Genomic DNA, 20,758 nt, shown 5'->3' on the forward strand with positions numbered 1-20,758 from the left:
TTTGATCGTGTGATGTTTCTCCCTTTTCCACCATCAACGTGTTCTTTCCTTGATGATCTAAAAGGGGTACAACTAGGAACTGGTAATAAAAACTTGCTTTTCAACGTCTTTTCCCTTCAAATGCACAATTCTGTGAATGACAATGTTACCAGACACACAGAAACACTCCATGAAGTAAGGGTTCATTCATGATGTACCTGGTTTTCACAAGGTCGTGATGTGACTTTGGTTGATCTCTTCTAGAGTTTTCAACTGAAAATAGGTTGGTCATATGTTTACGGTCCCCCATTTTAGTCCACATACTGTTAAAAGTAGATAATTTAGTGTTACATTTCAGAGAATTGCTTTTCGGTGTTCTAGGCTATGTTACGTTGACCTGTCCATCTTTATTCCAGTTGGGTAAGTCCATATGTTCCACCTCTTGTGGTTGAAGCTGCTTTGGGTTTTAGGATCTTTTAGATATCTTTATGATAACCCCTTACATTTATTTTCGAGTCTTTCAAACAATTAAAATGATGATATGTTAAGATCTCACAAACGGCCGTTTTACTTGAAGAAGAGTCACGGCTCCACTTTAAGAATAAGTAGAATGTTTATCCCAACAGCTAAAAGGAGCAGTTGGAGGTAGCGTAATAATTCAGGTGCAGTCTTCGTGACTGACACATACATCTTATGTGTCATCTGTGCGGAAGTGATATCTGAAACCAACGACATTAATATCGCCGTGCAGTTAGAGAGGACTCGAAACAAGCCCAGCTCAGAGGGTACAAGGCTATGAGAGGCTGATTATACCGTATCGTAAAACCAGATGTCAATGATCAGCTGGCATTGTTTTGGGGGTTTGAGGGAGATTTGCATCGTTTCACAGACTGGAGATGGTTCTTACATGCTCTAAACCGCCTCCCACCCATAGATAAGTGGAATGGCCTCCCAGCAGATGTGGTAGAGGGTAATACAGTGAGGGGGTTTAACCATGCATGGGATAGACATACGGCTCCTGAATCTAAGACGAGACCAACAACTATATGAAGGCAGATGATTCTGGTTCTGAGTAAACCAATAACCTCCTTTGCCCCCCAAAATAACAGATACAATGTAATTCAGGGACAGTCATTGCCTTCTTCACCATCTCGACATCTCATGGATCTTTAGGGCAAAGATTAAGCAATAAGTCACTTTGCCCTCCCAGAAGGCTCTGAGTTCCCATCAACTTAAGACGAATTCTCAATGTATTTGTTTAATTAAATCTGAGGTTCTTAAAACAAACACAGAGTGAGGAGTGCCAGAAATCTCCTGTTTCCTGCCGTTACCGGCGGCGTGGCCTTATTTTAAATACATCTGTAGTCCAGACGAGAGAAGATGCGATGGGGTATATTTAATTATAAAGGACCGCGTGTTTATATATATTTTTTGGATCCATCTATGGTTTATGGTCTTATCTACAAGGAACTAAGGGAGGAAAAAACCTTGAAACAAGGTCTGTCTTGTCCTTCTTTTGGATGTACGTTAATATCTGAAAAAAACAACTGATGGTCATGGACTTTCTCTAATCTTCGTTACCTCCAAGGTAGTTTTTGCATCGAGAGGCAAAGGCCAGGTCACCGTGCCCCACTGCCTACACCTTCTCCGAGAACAATGAATTCACCGCCGAGGTGACCAAATACCCCTGAAAATCCCCAAAAAAGAAAAGTGATTAATAGAAGATGGAGTCCTTCCTTAGTCGAAAGTTGGTCAACACGACCTTGAGTCACAATGGCTTTCGGAGCAGTAACTCCCATTGTGGTTCCTAATTGATTGATGGGTTTAAGGCGCTTCCAATCTTTTCTGGACAAATACGCATTCTTATCTCGACAAGCGACAGGGAGAAAACTATTGTTAACGATCTTCTGGATGGGTAATTAGATTAGGCTGATAAGAGCTGTTTAATGGCAGGGAGCTGATGAAATGTTCTGTAGATATGAGGACGGGTCAAAGCAATAGAAACATTTCAAAAGATGACGTTTACAGAAGACATTGAAGGGAAGGCGGCTGTGTTATTAACGTGGAAGTCTAGAACCTGCCGGCAGATCGGCCCCATCCGGCCCCCGTCTAGTCATTTTTCCTGCTGTAAAGACTCAAACCTTAATCAGTCGTTGGTCTCGTCTTAGATTCAGGAGCCATATGTCTATCCCATTCATGTTTAATACCCTCACTGTATTACCCTCTACCACCTCTGCTGGGAGGCTGTTCCACTTATCTACCACCCTCTCAGTAAAGTAAAACTTCCTTCTTGTACTTTGTTAAATCCATTTATGTATTTAAATGTTCCTCTTTCTCTTCTAAGCTCCTCCAACCCCCAGAATACCAAGCAGTCGGCTCTCGGAAACACGACGAGCATTGGCCTTCTAATACTGAGTCAGGAGCCCTAGGCAATGACCTAGTTTTCATTATGCATAATAGTCATGGTGACATTTTTATCTATAATTACCAAATGAGGTCATCTGCAGGAGCATCTTTTTGCATCTTTTTTAGGCTGTTTCTGTATAAATATAAAATAACTTGCATTTTATTATCGTTCACTCATGAAACGCATCCTATTGGTAATAAATCAAATCGCAGCATTGTTACCCTACTGATATATCATCGATATATTGGCCCATTTTTTTGGTTTTTATTATCGGGAGCCCTTATATCTGCAAATGTGAGAATCCCCGCAAAAATAAACCAGGGTGTCTAGTTTTCCAGTATTGTATCGGTTGCGTTTATCGGTGTTGCTGCTTGTTAAGGGTTAATCAGCTTTTGCACACGCGTCTGGTGTGTACGGGGTGTCTCCTGCAGACAGGGAGAGGTGAGGGCTGATCACCTGCTAATTAGTGAGTAAAAATATCAGCGGATGAGAGGAAGCCCTCAGAGGGCAAAACGGGAAAGGTTCGTTGTCCCTGGGGCTAGTATAAAAAGGGTTAAAAGCAAGACTGGGTCCTCCGAGGCTTAGGGGCAAATCCTGAAAGACCCCAAGTATGGAAAAAGTCCAGGATTCTGTTCATGTGCAACAGAATTATTATAAAGAAGAGACAATGTCCGAGGATCCAGTCGTTGGGTTTGCCTGGGTCATCTGGCGACGCGAGATAACGCCTATAGATCAAACCCATCTGTTTGGGGGGTCTGAGCGGTTTGCCCCTTATCATCGAGCAGCTTACATCACCATCCCAAATGCTAGGAGAAAATGACTCAATTCTATTATCCGCCCCTTTTGTTTTTCCGGCAGAATCTCTATTTTCAGATCCGGTCTCGTTGTTCTGAAATCCTTATCTCTGCGCTCAGACTGGTTCTGGAAGCCGATACCAAAATCTCTCTCTCGTTATATATTTTGTCCTCCATTTATTTATTTTTTAACACCAGCAAAACCAGCCATCGACAATCGTAATCACCCTCTGGAGATTTTGTGTTACTGTATGAAGTCACACTTGGAAACATTGGAGATATAATGGTCCTCCTCCCCCTTCCTCCTTCTCCTTCCCATTCCTAATAGTCAGTGGACCACCTAATAGTCAGTGGACTACCTAATAGTCACTGGACCATTGAGGGGTAGAAGCAGAGAACTGAGACCCAACTCCATAGAAAACTTCCCCTACACAACTAAAATCTGAAAATGTAACATCATTAATGTAGAGCGTATGACCATCGGAGGACCTCCACGTACACACACTTATTCCGGCAAAACGATTTCCGTCTTACGTTAACAAAACAAGATAACGATTTTCAAAAAAAGTTGCATTCATTTATGGGTAAAATCTTTAAAACTGAAATTATTTTGCTTATCTTTCATCAAGAAAGTCATTTTTCTGTGCATGGCAGGAAGTTAGGCGCATTGTCTATTCCGGATTCCGCAACATTCTTTTTCGGAATTCTGGATTCCATTGTCAAAAGTCGACGCGGCTTTGTGATGGCTTTCCATATCTAATGTTTCTCGAGTGGCGCGCAGGCGTAGGCTGTAAAGAGAAATACATTAGAACGCTAACGCGGTGTGAGAAGCCGAGCGTTTGGCTCGTGGGTGTTAACGTACATGAACGTATATAAATAGTAAAGCGTGTGGGAGTGGAGTGTTGTATACTTTCATAAAACACTCTTAATGGTTTAACTCGTTGCGTGCGCGAGGGTTTCTGTGTGACAGGTGGGGGACTCGAACTCATTGTTGCCTCAGCTGTCCGCACGAAGACACAATGAGCCATGTGGGGGTGAGATGTTCTGTCTGGTATCTGGACTCCACGTACAAGCGACAAAGTAACACTCGTTTAGTCTTGACTTTGTTCTGGATTCCACCGGTGTTTTCACCGGGTTGTCCTGTCTTGATGGTACCAATGTGGTCACACAGGCTGAGGTCTTTGACACCTTTTTGTAGCCTAAATGTTTGAGAGGGGCAAGAAGAAGAGTCGAAGTAGGACCTCACAAAGGCCCTTGTTTTAGATGTAGGAGAAGGAGACCTCTGGTGAGAACTTAGGAACAAGGTCCTGCTGAGGTCTTGAAAGCTAGAGTTATTGTGAATGTCTGAAGGCTTGGTCTTTACCTTGGACCAATGCGGCGACCCCTATCTCAAGGTTAAAAACCAGGTGTTTTGAGATGCCCCTTCCAAGTGACAGCAGAGGAAGGCATCCTTTGTGCAGAGAGACCTCGTATGGAGCTGAGCAGGTAGCAGGATGATGCGATAAACCGACAGCAAGTGAAGGTTTCAGTGAAATCCACCAGAGGCAGCGTCACCCGGGGTATTACAAGCCAGATGACATCTGTCTCACTGTCCTCTCCTCCATCTGTCAGATCACCAAGAGAGCAGCGAGACGGGGGTTTAGGCAGCTGGTCTCCAACACCTGCTGCAGTCACATATACAGGGAGGACGGGGGTTCATTCTCCAAAATGTGACCCAAAGAAAACTAAAGAAACAGAGAGAGCGAGAGAGAGAGAGAGAGAGCACAGGAGACAGCCATTCCTTGTAAGTTTCCAGCATGCGCATGAGAATACAGATCTGTCTGTTATCAGGGAGGCTTTGGGGCATACATTGGGTTTTTCACTCCCTATGGGGCAGTTATGCTAAATACCCCATAGTGATGATAAATAAAATATGTGAAATCAGCAGATATCAGTAATATATAGAAAATGTACAATTTCGAAGCCAAATGTTGAGGTTTTTGGTGAAATTTGCCGCCCGCTTTCGTGTATTTTCCCGGAACCTGGATACAATGTATCCCTTTGTTTAGGTGACATGTCACAATGTATCATGTATGATGTCATATATTGAATGTATCAACAGAAGCCTGTGGTCTATTGGTTAATATTTGCTTCCGTCTGACATGTTTCCTGAATAGCAACAGTGCAGCTCTTTTAAAGAAATTGCCCCAGAGGAGGGCAAAATAAAATGCATCGTTCTCCACTAAAACGGAAGTTGTTCAATATTTGAAAATACGTATTTTTTTCTCCTCTAGATGTAACTAAACTTTGTTGGATTTAATAAAAAAAAAAAATAATGAAAAAAAGTATTTAAACTTACAAAATGAAGTTTAAATTACAAAAAATAAATCATTCTTATTTACAAAGAAATAATAAAAAGTAGCTTTTCTACTTCTTTTTTTTTCTTCTGTTTTTCTCTAGTTTCTGTTTTGAATACACATTGTGTTTCCTAAATAAGCAAACCTCGCTCCGAACGTCTTCCTTTGTCTCTTAAGTCGCGCCACGAAATTGGATTGGCACCATTAACCCTTTCTGTGCCGGTGGGGAGTGCGGCTCCTGAACCGGTTCTAGAAAGGGTTAAAGCCGTCACGGCGGCGAGGTCGGGTTTTACGTGGAAGAATCAGGTTGCTGTTTTCCGGCTCGGCGGGTGATGTTGGCAGGATGTGCTTTTTTCGAGGCCGCGCGACACGTTTGCAATCAACAGAACATCCAGTGAAAGTCGGGCATCTGCTGGTTTCCATACTAAGCAGGGAGCCCGGCTTCGGTGCGCGTTGTTTTCGGAGCTGGCGTGACGCCTCGGGTTTAAACACACCGTCCCGGAACGACTCGGCCACTCGGGGGGGGCTGTTTAAATGGTGATTATGGGGTTAAGCAAAAAAAAATGGCAATTAATTCAATGCTTTGTTAATAATAATAATAATAATAATAATAATAATAAAGGACGGGAGGGACGTTTATTTCAAAGGAGGAGAAAAGTTACAACAAGAGCCCGGAATCTAAACCTAGAGGCTCAGAGACTGAGATGGAATGGAAGGAAGTTTTACTTTACTGAGAGGATGGTAGATAAGTGGAATAGCCTCCCAGCAGAGGTGGTAGAGGCTAATACAGTGAGGGTATTAAACATGCATGGGATAGGCATACGGCTCCTGAAGACGAGGACTGATTAAGATTTGAGTCTAGGCGGGACTAGACGGGCCAAATGGTGTTGAATTGCTGGCAAATTATATAATAATAATAATAATAATAATAATATATTATTTTTATTATTATTATTGGTGGTGTTATTGTTGTTGTTATTATGTTTTACAATCTATATAAATGTATATAAAATGTATATTCTACAAAGAGCTGATTGGTTATATCCAAGAAAATAATAATAATAAATAATGATATATATTGATATTGTTTTGTAAATCGGGCTGCCGCGGTTACGCAGAGGATAAGGATTTGTAACGATGCGACACATCGAATAACTTCACAGATAGGAAGTGCGAAATGTTACACACCAGCCCGGCGGGGAAACGCGAGACTCTTCTGTGACCGAGAAACCTCTGCGTCCGTTACAAATGCAAACGAGGTGCTAATTAGCAGCAGGGCCCGTTAAGAAATGCAGATGAAGCTGCTGGGTAAATGAAGCTCGTCCGGATTCACTCCAGCCTGAGGCTTCTCGGAGAGACGCTGGGTCCCGGGGAAACTGCCCCTTCTTTGAAATGACCGGGGGTATCTGGGCTCTGTGAGGTAGGTCTTCTGGCCTCCAGCCTTTCGTTACAGGATAGAATCGATCCAAAAGTCCTTCTCGTAGAGCTAGACGGGTTTTACCAGATCGTAGTAACATAGTTCATAAGGTTGAAAAAAGGCCAAAGTCCATCAAGTTCAACCTAGGAACCCATCGTAGCCGCTCTGTCAAAAAAGGATATCTTCTGATCTTCTTCTTAATTCCCAGAATTTTATTTTTCTGAGCGTAAATGTAAATAACCCGGACTGGCCTGAGGTTGCCAGTTGAAGACCACAAAGGCTCTCGCGTATCTCTCGCGTACCATCCCATGATGTCTCTTTGCACCAGACAGTCTCATAGATTTTGTTACGCTGTCATTTGTTTTGGGGAAGTCCAAAGCTAGAGGCCCAACAGTGTGTTGTCCCAAATCATTTAGCCAACAATTCGGAAACAATGCTAAGTGTAGGTTATCCTGTCTTGTCCAATACATAAAGCCAAACTAGGACGTATTAAGGAACATAGAAAGGATACGGTCAGGGTGTAACTGTTTTTCCAAAAGCCCTTGTTTCTTTGGACACCCTGGTGGCAGTATTTGGAACTGCAGGTAAAACACACGGAAAAGACCTTGGCGGCGGCCAAATAGACAGAAAATCTGAGCAGCCCGAGGGGGTAATTTCCCCTCTTGCCAACCATCTCATGAGCTGAGGCATTGCATGTGGCATTTAAAGAGTTGATTTTGGAGGAAGCGTTGGGTTCTCACAATTATGAGCCTCCTCTGTTCCATATTATGAATGACCAAAGTATGACGTTGTAGGGGTTAAGAACAGTCACTCTGCCTCCTGCCAACCTTGGCTGGTCACTGGTGGGAAGCTGTGGGCCACATATCTGCCCTGTGGGGTCGCAGTAAGAACCCTCCATCTGTCATAATGGAATAAACACTGTTTATCCGCATGATCGCGCGTTCTAACCCGCTATCGGTATAGGAATTGTTATTAGGAATGAGCAAGGAATGAGCAAGCTAACGTTCATCTTCATTCTGTAGCTCGCTGTGTGATATTTTGTATCAAGTGGGATGTCTGTTTTATGTCTTGGCCCATAACACACACACACACACATACTCGTTCATGTTACGATGTTACAACCTGCTCAGGAAAGCTCTGATTTAAGTCGCGGTTCTCTGATGCATCTTCCAAGCCGACTAAATCAGCATTTAGTGGATAAGTTCCTAATTTCAACCCTGTCCACAAGGATTACAATACGATGAGATCATCAAGAGTCCTCTAATTAACTTGCAAACAAACAATTAGCATTCTGCACCAATCAGCAATGTCGGAATGAATCGACCGTAAAAATGATACATTTTTGCACAACATAAATGAGAAAAATCACGAGCGCAAAGGCTTTTTCGGGGACTCCAGAGTTATTTCACCAAAGACCATTGGTTTCTCGGCCCCTCCAACCCCCACTAGCTGTTCCTTTTTCTAATTAAGTTTTTTTTATTAAACTAATGGGTTCTATGCAAATATTTCAGAGTTTATAGTGCCCCCTGGTGTTCTGACGCAGAATGTTCTCGAGACCTGCAGTAACACTGCACCACAAACACACAAACCTCTGCAAAACTCGAATGCAGTATACCTAACGCCCTAAACAGACGTTACCCTTTCAAAGCCTTCAAAAAACATTTGGCCGGGTGTAAAAACATGCTCCGCTTTCTACTTGTTTTAGAATATTTGGCCAGAATGTTTGTGTTCTGCCACGCTTTCTATTACGTGTTTAGTGGTCATTTTGTTACAAATGGGTCCTCTTGGGAATTAGGTTTGTCAAGCTTAATGGGCTTGAAATACTTGATCCTCGGGGAATGTTTGGGGCTCTCTTTATTAAATTGCTACAGTATCAGTCTATGTCACAATAACTGCCGTTCTCCGTCATATGATGAGCTGCGTGTCAGTCTAAGAGCTGTCTAGTCTCCCCCAATACCTGCTAAAATCTGCTCTCATGGTCCCACGGTTCATCATCGACGATGGCTCCAGCAGGGATGACATATCTTAATTCCCAATGGTCTCATTTACTCATAACCACTGTCTCTCTGTTTGTACCTCTGTCTCTCTGAAGTCATCCACACTTAAAACCTCCTAATTTTGATGTGTCTCGTCTTTCACAGCACCGGCAGTATTACCCCCCGCAGCACCCCTAGTAACTCCCCTGCAGTGCGGAGGCGTCTGGCTAGCGGAGAGGTAGACAACATGGTGGAAAAGTGTATAGAGAATAGTGCGGAGCGGCCACCGAACACTCACACTCCGACTTCACCACCTCCTGGTGCATTGCCTATAAACCAGTGCAATGCCCAACTTCCCACGCAAACCAACTCGCAGCCCGGGACACCCCTTCCGCCTCAATTCAGCGGCCGAGGATTTATACGTAACAGCAAGGTGAGAACGGTTCTCTCTCGGCTGCCTGATGGCCTGAGATAAGGCAACCTTTGAACTTGCAAAAGTAGCTGACTTATCTTTCACGATAACAGTATAATGTGAAAACCTTACGTAGCGGCTCGCTCATGGTGGCCACCAAATGGCTTTGGCCTTTAACTGGTCAGGATGTATCTATAGAGAATCCCTCATCCAACAAATGGCATAATAGCACGTATAGATTAAAAAAAACGTCATCAATATACCTTGCTCACCAACGTACTGGCAAGAGGTTAGGTGACATTTTCTTTCATTGGTGTTCATAATTCATAGATGCAATTGAATAAAAATATAAATAGGCGAGGGTGTCTCCCCACACCTCGCTCGATGCTGGTCACACAATTGTAGGGGTCCTCCAATTAAGACTCCAATAATCCTCATGTTCAATGTGATTGAGCGTCATTGACTCCTCTAGAGTTGGGTAACATTGTTTTTTATTTCTTTGCAGAAGATGCAGAGCTGGTACAGTGTAAGTATCTTTTAATTTGTCGGGACACGTTCCTTTTCATCTTTTCTTCTCGTTTTGTTCTCCTTCATCTACTTTCCCTCTTCCTTTCATTTATCCCATCTCTCCTTCCTTTTCCACCTGTTTCTATCCCTTGTCTGCTTATGACTTTACCAAGGTTCTAGGCAAGGAATGGTTGATGTCTAATAGCATGAGTAGATATCATGGTCTAAGCTTCGAGCTGCTGGTTTTATTAAAGATATATGACATCGAAGAAGACATGTTGGGTCATGTGTCATCTGACAAGATGACAGCCATAGGACCAAGTTAAGTAACCCACTGGCATAAGGTTAGACCATGCCACAGATCAGACTGGTAAGAGGTCACCTAGAACTTGGATCCATCAAGCCAGCTCCTTTTCCATTCTTCTTCCTTCCAACATCTTTTTAACTGTTCTTCTCCTGTTTTCACAATGCAGTCTCTCCCCCACTAACTTCCCATCTCTCTCATAGATGTTAAGCCCAACTTATAAGCAACGGAACGAGGATTTCCGCAAAATCTTCAAGAAACTCCCAGATTCCGAGCGCCTGATTGTGGGTACGCGAGCGTCTTATTATTCACACTCTCATCACATCTAGATAGATCACTCCTAACCATAGAACTATAGACATTTGGCTTTGTGTTCTCACCTCTCAACCAGTTGCTCTTTGTGCCCTCTGCTCTCTGCCCCATCAGATTATTCCTGCGCGCTGCAGAAAGATATCTTACTTCAGGGAAGACTCTACTTATCAGAAAACTGGATCTGTTTCTATAGCAACATCTTCCGCTGGGAAACTACAGTAAGTGCAATGTTACAATGTCACACCATGCCCTTCGCTAACATAGAGGGGTCACTATCCTTTTAATCTCTTTTTTTACATAAAATGTTAAATGGTTTTAGTCTAGTTTTGGTCTACCGTCTAGAAGCAGTTTACTTAACACGATCTTTGGTATCCATATTGTAGCTTCTTGTTTGAAACTCTTACAATTGTATCAGTTATCTCTAAAATGTGTCTCTAGAATTAATCAGTTGAACTGTCCAATGAGTAGCTATGGAAGATCTTTCTAGAAAAAGCAGAGAGAGACAGTAAAGAATCTGTGGGGGTTGTCGTTGGGTGGTGGGTGTCCAGGGTAATGGACCTTTCCGGTTGGGGGATCATCTTGATTTACGTGATAATGGTGGGCAACAGGACAGGACTGGTGATAGACAAATGTTGATGTACTGAGGCTTCTATTATGTTTTCAGATTACCATCCAGCTGAAAGATATCCGATGTATAAAGAAAGAAAAAACAGCAAAGCTTATCCCCAACGCCATCCAAGTGTGCACTGAAAATGAGAAGGTAAGAGATTTTACGGGGGGCCAGAGTAACCCCCAACTGTCTCTTTACCGGATTCACCCGTAAGAAGGAGACTGGATTGGGTGGTGAGTGCATCAGTCAAAAAATTGCCCAAACTCCCAGTGTCTCCCCCAAAGGGTTAATAAATCCCAGTGCTGCTTTGCTTATGATACTGGTGCCTGGACTCACTTCCCGTGTCCATGGCATGTGTTAGCACAGGGGATGTGATTTGTCTCTCCTTCTCCTAATGCGTTAGCTGGATGAGGCGCATGGTCAAATAAATCATTTGGTACTCAGTGTCCTGACCATGCGCGAGCCCGACAAGCGTTCTTATCTTCCAGCGTGTCGGGCACTCCTGGCACGAGGTGGTACGCGTGATCGCTTGACCCGGTGCCATCCCATCAGCATGACAGAATTGGCTATACTTATCGCGGAGTTGTTTGAACTTTACACTGTGTGTAAATATCGACACAATGTTATCAGTGATATGAAGAGTTCAGTTTCTCATTAACCCCTTATCTGCCTAGTTATACACACACACACCGTCGGGGCTTTATTTAGTCTCTCGGAAGCTCTCGGTCGCGTAGCTCTCCAGACTCCCACGAACGCGTGATGTATGTATTTGGATGCCGCTGTTAGTGGGTGACGAGTGGGTCCTCTCAATAACTGGGGGGGGGGTTGTGTCGGTCTGTTGTGTGTTTAGTTTCTGATCATGGGTTCTGTCTTAGTGTATCTTATGTGGATACATGTGATGCCTCTAAAGGTACCGCCAGGGTTCCGCCGGTATATTCCGCGGGTCACATGAGGGGCTGAGTAGTCTCTGTGGGTCCCTTATGGTCTACGTCTGGTTTGTGAAGGTACTTCAACCATCCTTTTTCTAGTTCTCAAAGTATTTTCCTCTTTTTCACTCCTTTAGCACTTTTTCACGTCTTTCGGGGCCAGAGACCGCTCGTTCCTGCTGATTTTTCGCCTTTGGCAAAATGCTCTTCTAGACAAGGTAAGGATTTCCTGACCCAGATGTTCCTAATGCATAAGAATTCAAATCTCAGAGGATCCGTTACTAGACTTTCCAAGACACAAATCTTTTCGGAATGTTCTTTTAGGTGTCTCCAGGCTTGGACGAGAGGGGCTACCTGTCCCACCTCTCCTGGTCCTCCAAAAACTTTTCTCCTATGTTTTCTGTCAATCGTTTAATCCAAAATACTTTGTATTTCCCCCAAAATTACCCTTTGTCTCAGTGAATTTCAATGGGCATTGCTGTGATCTGAGGATCCAAAAAGCTTTTGGGAAGGACCAAGCTGGCTTCTACTCATGGGCCACTGAAGCCCATCCATAGCCATGATGTAATGGTGGAAAATACTCCTTTCACATAACTTAAATGCCAGTTAATTATATTTTGCTTTGTTTTTCCTTAAAATCATTTTTATGACACATTTTTTTGTGACATATTTCACCAAAATTTGAGGATCCTGTTAAATTGTGTTCAAAAACCTAATAATGACTATTTTAGCCCTAATATTCATGTGGCTGACATTAAAACCCCATGAAGCCGTCTGAGCACCATGGGAGTCCGCGGCTGTTTGAGTATCGGGGGAATGTTTATCTCTCTGATTCCGTCTTCCTTCGTCATCCACTGATGGGGTTAATTGTTAACACCAAGAAAATGACAATCGTGTTTAAACAATCTGGAACCCCCGAGGCGTTTTGTTAAATAATTAAATTATATTCTTTGACAATGGGGATCTGATTACCGTGAACACACTTTATTACTAATTGTATTAACACGTACCACGCGTCCTGGATACTTTGTAGCGACTGCTTCCTATTGTCACCAGAAAGAAAAGATTCTGAGAAGAACACAGAGGTTTATTCACAATTTCTGACAGATAATCGCCCGTTTCTCCTGCTGTAACGACTCAAACCTTAATCAGTCGTTGGTCTCGTCTTAGATTCAGGAGCCGTATGTCTTTAATACCCTCACTGTATTACCCTCTACCCCTTCTGCTGGGAGGCTGTTCCACTTGTCTACCACCCTCTCATTCTATCCCATGTGTGTTTAAATCCCCTCACTGTATTAACTTCTAACAGTTCTGCTTGGAGGCTGTTCCACCTATCTACCACCCTTTAGCTTATGTTACATTAAGAAGCAGCTCTTGGAAGCTCTTAAACTCCAACAGGGGTTGAAAGTAGAAACACGTATCATGCCGGTGCAGTTTGGTGACTCTTGTCCTGTAGACATCAACCCCATATCTATATGATTATGCTTTTAATTCTTATCTCGCTACTTATAACAACTGACGACCTCTAAAACTGTATAGAGGTCGTTATCATGACACTCATGACTCTTGACTGCCAATATCTATTTACCGCCATAGAATATGTCTATTAATTGGACTCTATAATCTAGATTCTCCCCCTTGATTTGTGGAAAAGGAGGAGTCCTCCGTGCGAGAATGTAAGATAAAGGTGCGCCAACACCCGTGGGAAGGAGCGAAGTTCATATCTGATAACCTGTAGAATCGTATACCGTGCCATAAATATGAGATGATGATGTCAAGTAGTGCAACACAATCTATTTATCCCCAGAATGTACAGGTTTCTTATTCAAGGGCGATATTGGACACCATTTATTGGTACTGGTTATGGGCTACTAATCATATATTATATTATTTCTAATTAGATTTTCAACCTTTGGCCTTTTAAAAATTACAAAAAAGGGCAGAAACTCTTTTTTTTTTTATGCAGCACCTACACAACGTGGAGTAGCATGGGGTTAATACGTTTCGGAGACCCTCCAGAAATGTGCCAAAACTGTTTGTGTTTTAGCGCCACCTGGTGGATAACGCGGCATTTACCCCTTTTCCTTATTGAAGGCTTTTCTTGATGATATAATCTAAAACAAAAAAAGAGGACAATTCAAGAAAACTCCCATTCCTGGTCTGTTCATTATCCGTCACGCATAATAACAGGGATTGTCCAGTTGAAAGATACCGTTTTATGATCGCTCCAAGGTTGTGTTCGGGAGAACATGGTGGAAATCCGCACGCTGGTGGCATATATATATATATATATATATATATATATATATATATATATATATAAAAGAGCATTTTTCGATCAAAAAGCTATGCAGTTCTATATTCCCTCGAATTCTTTCACCCACAGACGCTGTCCCCCCGGGAGTTGTGGCATATTGTGCATCAATGCTACGGGACGGAGCTTGGATTGACCAGCGAGGATGACGATTATGTGTCTCCCAGGGAACTACTGAATGGCTTGGGGTGAGTACTGGAAAGATAAATCATGTCATGGACGAAGAAGGTTCCATGATCGACGAGTTCAACCTCAATCTGTAAAATCTTCTGCCATAAAGCAATATCCAAGTGCTGTGCGGGGCTGGGGGCGTGGCTGGCAGCCAACACATGATAACCTGAAATGGTGACCTCCATAATAGTAGATACAATTACAGATAATAAGAATTCCATACATCCTTTTGTGTAGAGTTCCATACTAATCAAACCAGAAGATCATTTTAAACATAACCTTCTTATGATTATATGAAATTTCACAGGAATTCCCATTTACGACGAATGTATCCGTACTTCCACGTTATTAGTAAAAGTGGGTTTTATTGGCTCTCCTGATTGTTTATATGTGGGTAATACGTGTTGTCGGAACCCCCTAGTGTGAGCGAGGAGTATCCTGAGTGCACTGACTTGAGTGATACATCGTCCAGAGGAGAAACTAAACTCGGTACCAGCCCTCTACTACAAGCAACCGACTCGTTCACTTCTCTTGCCAGCAGCGACGGAATGTTAACCGTAAGCCCCGCCATTTTTTATGTCTTCCATACCAAGAAGTATATAGATTCTTTGGAAAATGTGAGACATTAGACCTCCTGGCTCTTTATACCCCTTGTGTTGTCTACACACTGTCATTTGTTTTGTGGCATTCTGTGGTATAGTTGGTATACTGAATAAGCGAATTATGGTGTATTTTAGATGGCGGAAGACCCTACCGGGCAGTCTGATGCATTGTCAGACTCTCAGCTGGATGGCTCCTCCAGTCAGACGGTGACTCCTCTTTCAGAGATGGCCACCACAGGCTTGCTGGACTCTCTGCCATCTCTGGACCTCCTGGGCAACGAGGATCTACCCACCGACCCCAGTAACAGCTCAACGCCCAGCTCTACGCAGGATGAAGGTCAGTGAGTCTGTGTCACCCACCACCAAACCCAGCCGGCAGACCAGCAGCTATACACCACCTCCGTCTACGCAAGCTTAGCTTGTATAATACAGTCCCAGGAATCTCCCCAAAGGTCCACGTGTGAAACTTTTTGTTTGCGTGTTCCACGCTCTGTAGGCTCCATACAGGTCAAGGGGAAAACTTGATCTTTAAGTCTGTATAAAAAAATGCACCCTATGTCCATACATCAACCCAACCATGTCACCCTAGGCCTAGGGCTGGCCCTGAATGGTGTCCTTTGTGCTTGTTTAGTAGCAGTAACGGTGAGCTCATATTACAGGATTTAAATAAATGTGACCTGGCATTTATCTGGTGCCTGGACTGACTCTAACCTTTATTTCTTACACCATGTATCTTCTCTTTCAGATGCTGGCAACTTCTGTAAAGATGCCCTCTCTGCAGACCTTCCTGGTAGACTTCATATCAATGCTGTGTATCACATCGGTGCGGAACGCTTGCAGCACACGTTAACTTCTGATACTCGCTTCATGAGTGACTTCATGGAGCTGCGAAAGTTCACAGGTCAGAGCTCCCCTGGTTGAGTATTTTCAGAATGACCTTCCTTATGAGTTTTATCTCCTGTGACTTGTAGCTAAAAGTAATGGACCTGATAAAGGGCAGAATGTAAGACACCCAGTTGGCCAAACCACGGCTCTCTTGGTGATCTCTGCTACCCCCTCCCCAACCGTTTGTCTCTTTATAATTCAATATGCAGATGTCATGGTGAACCCCTGGGTGAGGGACAGCAGCGGCAAGCAGACCCGTGTTATTAATTACACAATACCCATCAACAACCCGCTGGGACCAAAATCAGCACCGGCAGTGGAAACCCAGGTGAGACCCATCAGCCCTCAATTGGACTATCTTTTATCACTTCTACACATCAACGCCTAGTTTATCGAGCTAAACAGTTCCATTTGGAATCTTCATTACTAGTCCTTATTTCCAATGGAATGATTGTACCTACATTCTATAGTAAATATAAAAAGCTGAAGGAGCTGAAGGTAACAGTCCCAGCTGGCTCCAAACCGGTTAAACGCTGAGCATTGTCAGACACTGTGATGCCATTAGGAATCTCATCCAGATACATATTTCATGAGTACTAAATATACTTTTACATGCCATTGCCGTTGGGGATAGAGCAGTGGGCCTCATCACGGGTTCTACCACGTCCTTCCATGACATCGTTTGTTCACCAAATCCCATTTATTTTGCAGACTGTGTACAACTTGAAGGGGTCCATGTGTGTCATGGACACCCAGGTTATTACTCAGGGCATCCCATACCAGGATTATTTCTATACAGCTCATCGGTACTGCATCTCCAGCGTGGGCAAGAACAAGGCTCGTCTCAGGTACCCAGTGACACTGCCCACCCCAGAGCCACGCGTCTCCAGAGGCATTTCGTTATCTGCCCACTAATTACACCAACGTATGAAACATCACTCAGTATCTGCGCCCACTCATTGTTCCACACACAATTATTCATCATTCCGTTATTCCCCAAGCCCGTGTACCCACTCACGGCTTCACATGGAAGACCGAAATCAGAACTTTCTTCTTTATCAGCATCTCCATTATGTCCTGTAAAACCCCAGCTTTCTAATTAAGGAAAAATTAAGAAAACACTGAATGTGTTAAGTAAACAATGTTTTCCGAAGACCATTAGTGACACTTCTGTCTCACTCCAGACACTCTATTATTAGAATTTCTGTTGTGTTGATTGCCACTCGCGTCCCCCGCAGGGTGTCTTCAGAGATCTGTTACAGGAAGCAGCCGTGGAGTCTGGTACGAGCCATCATCGAGAAGAACTCCTGGAGCGGAATGGAGGAGCATTTCAGCCAGCTTGGTATTTCCCTTTAAATCATTTGGTAAACCGAGTATTTGGTAGCCTCCAAAGGTTTCGCCGTAAAACAAATAGGTGACATTTGGGTGGAATGGGTTTTGTCCAAACTTCTTGTAATTACCTAAAAATGCGAGTGAAAGAATATAATATTGGAATAAGAAACTAGATACATTTATCTCAATACTCATTTTTTTAAAATCAATTTATTCCAAAGGCTGGGTTTTGGAGGAAGACCATATTTATTTAAATTGTGTTTTTGACTTTTGGACAACAAATAGATGGTCTTTATCTTTACCGATCGGCACAAAAGGACTGACTGGCCAATTCAAATGTGGCAAATATAAAAAAAGAATGTTAGTTGGTATATTGATACTTTGTTGCTCGTAGTGTTGGGACCAAAGTAAAGGATCTCGAATAAATTTTCATTACCCAACATCTTCCTTCTTTGCGATCTTGTCATACTATTACCCAAATATCTGTTACTTGTACAGGAAGGTTCCAGAAAAATACATTTTAGATATTAAAATGACAGAGATGTGGTGAAACTGGATATATTTGTAATAGATCAGCCTGATCATCTCCAGCTACTAACAAACCACAAATCCCAATATCCATTGGGTGGATGAAGACCATGGGAGAATATGTGTCCCTTCTTGTTCTTTAATACATCTGCCCGTGTCTCTGATACTTTTTCATTGACTCTAATTGCCTCTTTTCCTCCTCAGCCGAGGCAGTGGTGAAGTTTGAGCAGGGCTGCATGGAGGAGCTCGGTGGCAGAGAGAAACCATCCCTACGGCGCAGGAAACGCACCTTAAGCTGGAAGAATCACCACAACGACCCGCTCAGCTCCGTCCCTCCACCACTGGAGGCTGAGAGAGTGTCCCGGACCTCCCGAGCTTCAGGTACAACAATCAGTCCTTCTCGCTGACGAACATGGATAGAGATGAAGAACCTAATGGATTTCATCCTTCCAGCAGAAGTGGTAGAGGGCAACCCAATGGAGGAGTTTGAGGATAAGACAAGACCAAGGAAAAATGGGCAGATTAGATGGGATTTATCTGTTTCGCTTTTTACTGAAAGGGAACTCTCCAAACAGAGACATAAAGCTCCTGCTCCTTCCCTGTAGACCACCAAAAAGACAGGCACGGGGCACAGGCTGAGGTTTATCCCAACGCATCTAAACATCACTCACCGGCTCTTCTCTTGTTTTCCAGGCAGTATCTCATCCCAGCTATCCCACCTCTCCGACAGAGGGGCTACCCACAATATCCCCACCGCTCTATTCATCATCAGTATTGTGTGAGTAATTTATCCCACTCCCTGCTACCCACGTGCCCCATAACTGTGAGACACGCTAGCGTACTGTGATAGATCTGTCCCATTAGCACATAAACAGCCGCAGAGACCTGAAAGCCTGGAACGTCTCTCTGTAATATTATGCATTTCAGCATTTCCCTCTTCTAGATAAAGGCTGTTGAGTTAACCCTTCGGGGGCTTGTTGTGCTGCCAGAGCCCATTCTCACCCACGTTACTCCTTCTAGTTTGGGATCCATGTGACAACAAATTAACCCCACATGAAACCCCACATGAAATTTGTCATTCTTCGCTCTAATAGAGAGAAACTGAATATAACCATATTAAGACATCAGACGTCCAAAATGCCAGAATTAAATTGTGATCCGGCAGCTAATGTGCTCTTTAACCCATAGCGTTGTTTCTCTGCAGCCTTCTGGTCCTCGTGGTTCTGAACATGATGCTTTTCTACCGTCTCTGGTCTTTGGAACACACGGCACGCACATTCCAAACATGGCAGAGCTACGCAGTATCTCAAGGGTAATACATTTGTCCCGGGGGTCCTCCTTTAATATTCCACTGGGGGGACGCAGACATGGGTATCCAAACCCTTGGTGGTTTTTGTTGTACTGAATTTGAACTCACCCTTTTATTTCCCTAGGAAATTCCCCCAGACCTCTGCAGACTGGGCTGAGATACTGGAACTCCAGAAGCGCTTTCACAGCGCTGAAGTCCAGAAATGGAAGCAGACTCTTCGAGTGTCAGTACAGCTTCTGGATGAGGTAAGCACAAACCTCAAAAGTTTAAGGAACATCTAGCCAGGGAGCCAAGCCATAAACCGAGATCATTCTGTAAGCTGGACGTCCATCTGATGGTTCCTGTGAGATACAAGCGGTGCCACACTGTAAATAATTTGCTTTTTCTCTACCTGTCCTCCAGATGAGGATGTCTTTGCAAAGACTGCAGCAAGGAGTTCTGGTCAGCGATCCCACCTCAGAGCCTCTGAAGGAAGATGCCCTCTCATAACAAAGACTGCCACAAAAGCCAATCCATCGGGACATTCCTTAGAAGAAAATGCAGACACACTCCATGCGTAGACACCTCACAGTGTTTTGGGTCAGGAAGTGGATGCCCTCCTTGGTGAGAGCACTGCTGTCTGAGAACTCTCCAGTTTCATAAGCTGGGAACTAACATCCCACCGGGATATATATCCATGGGATACGTGTCCTATTGATACTCGAGTGCTGCTTACTGAATGCTACAGACTTGGAGAGAAAGCTCCAAAGCGCAAGAGACCTCCCAAGAAGATGTCGGAACAGGTATCCCCCACGTACGTGGACTAGAGTGCCGGAAACAGAAACCCACCCCATGGGGGATTCTAGCCTCACAGTTTCCTTAAAACTGGTCCTTTTTGGTAGCAAACGAGTTGGTTGAGATTGTTGTGCCCTTTCATTGATTTTTTTCCCTCTTACACATACTGGTATATGGAGTTGTCAAACTTGTGAATTCTCCACACCATCAAAACGTGGACCATTAAGACCGTTGGAGCGACAGCTAATGTCACCCATCTTCAATAAGAAGCAAATGTTGATCTATATACAGCTAAGGGTCGTAGTATGGGGTTTACCTTGGCCTTACCCATAATCGGGGGTTTCTAAATTTGCCCAGTGGACAATTGTATTAAGATCTGGGATTTCAAAGAGTGGGGTTCTCCTGGTTCTACATGTGTTATGGAACCATGTGAGTAGATATAGGGAGCGCCATCAGAATTTTTTTAGGCTTATGATAAGTTAACCACATCTAGAGCAACCATATTGGTCTTACTAGAACTGACCAAGATGAACCATCACCGATCCTGAACACTTTCCGGCCAGTTGTCTGCAGTGCCACCAGTCAGCCCACGGTCCTCATTGCAGACAGACGGGCAAACACAACTTGGTTTTATTTATAGAGAGCACTTAGCTTTTATTAAATTATTGTTGTTGTAGAGATTATTATTTTTCTCATCAATGGTTAAAGGTTCCTCCATCAAGTACAAAGCGTAGCAGTTAGAAGAAAATTTCCTTTCACTATTGAGTTTTAGCTATTTATTTATTTTTGTATTGTGAGCCGATCACTCCTTTTTTTTTTTTTTAAAGGAAAAGCTAGCTTTTATTTGGCTTTAGAGTGCTCCT

The 20,758-nt window shown here is 43.5% G+C and overlaps 1 protein-coding gene across 1 annotated transcript; it reads left to right on the plus strand.

Annotated features, from left to right (window-relative positions):
* Positions 1-9,081: 9,081 nt before the first annotated feature.
* LOC149275029 (protein Aster-A-like) lies at positions 9,082-19,610 on the plus strand. The gene is made up of 18 exons (XM_089504977.1): positions 9,082-9,342; positions 9,827-9,847; positions 10,336-10,420; positions 10,559-10,662; positions 11,109-11,204; positions 12,118-12,198; positions 14,367-14,482; positions 14,887-15,022; positions 15,203-15,404; positions 15,834-15,968; positions 16,162-16,280; positions 16,664-16,800; positions 17,191-17,294; positions 18,017-18,193; positions 18,506-18,590; positions 19,017-19,124; positions 19,246-19,366; positions 19,524-19,610. Exons 1-18 carry the CDS (start codon positions 9,157-9,159, stop codon positions 19,608-19,610), a joined length of 2,100 nt encoding a protein of 699 aa, XP_089361103.1. The 5' UTR covers positions 9,082-9,156.
* Positions 19,611-20,758: the final 1,148 nt, after the last annotated feature.

Source organism: Sceloporus occidentalis, unplaced genomic scaffold (assembly GCF_023333645.1).
Source record: "Sceloporus occidentalis isolate IW3139 unplaced genomic scaffold, rSceOcc1.0.p SCAF_302, whole genome shotgun sequence".
In the NCBI taxonomy this organism is placed as follows: domain Eukaryota; kingdom Metazoa; phylum Chordata; class Lepidosauria; order Squamata; family Phrynosomatidae; genus Sceloporus; species Sceloporus occidentalis.

Excerpts from the sequence above, each read along its gene's own strand:
- LOC149275029 (XM_089504977.1), top strand. The coding sequence starts at position 9,157 with ATGGTGGAAAAGTGTATAGAGAATAGTGCGGAGCGGCCACCGAACACT. Across the intron at positions 14,483-14,886 it reads GAACTACTGAATGGCTTGGG|TGTGAGCGAGGAGTATCCTG; the intron begins GTGAGTACTGGA and ends GGAACCCCCTAG. Across the intron at positions 17,295-18,016 it reads GGAGCATTTCAGCCAGCTTG|CCGAGGCAGTGGTGAAGTTT; the intron begins GTATTTCCCTTT and ends TTTCCTCCTCAG.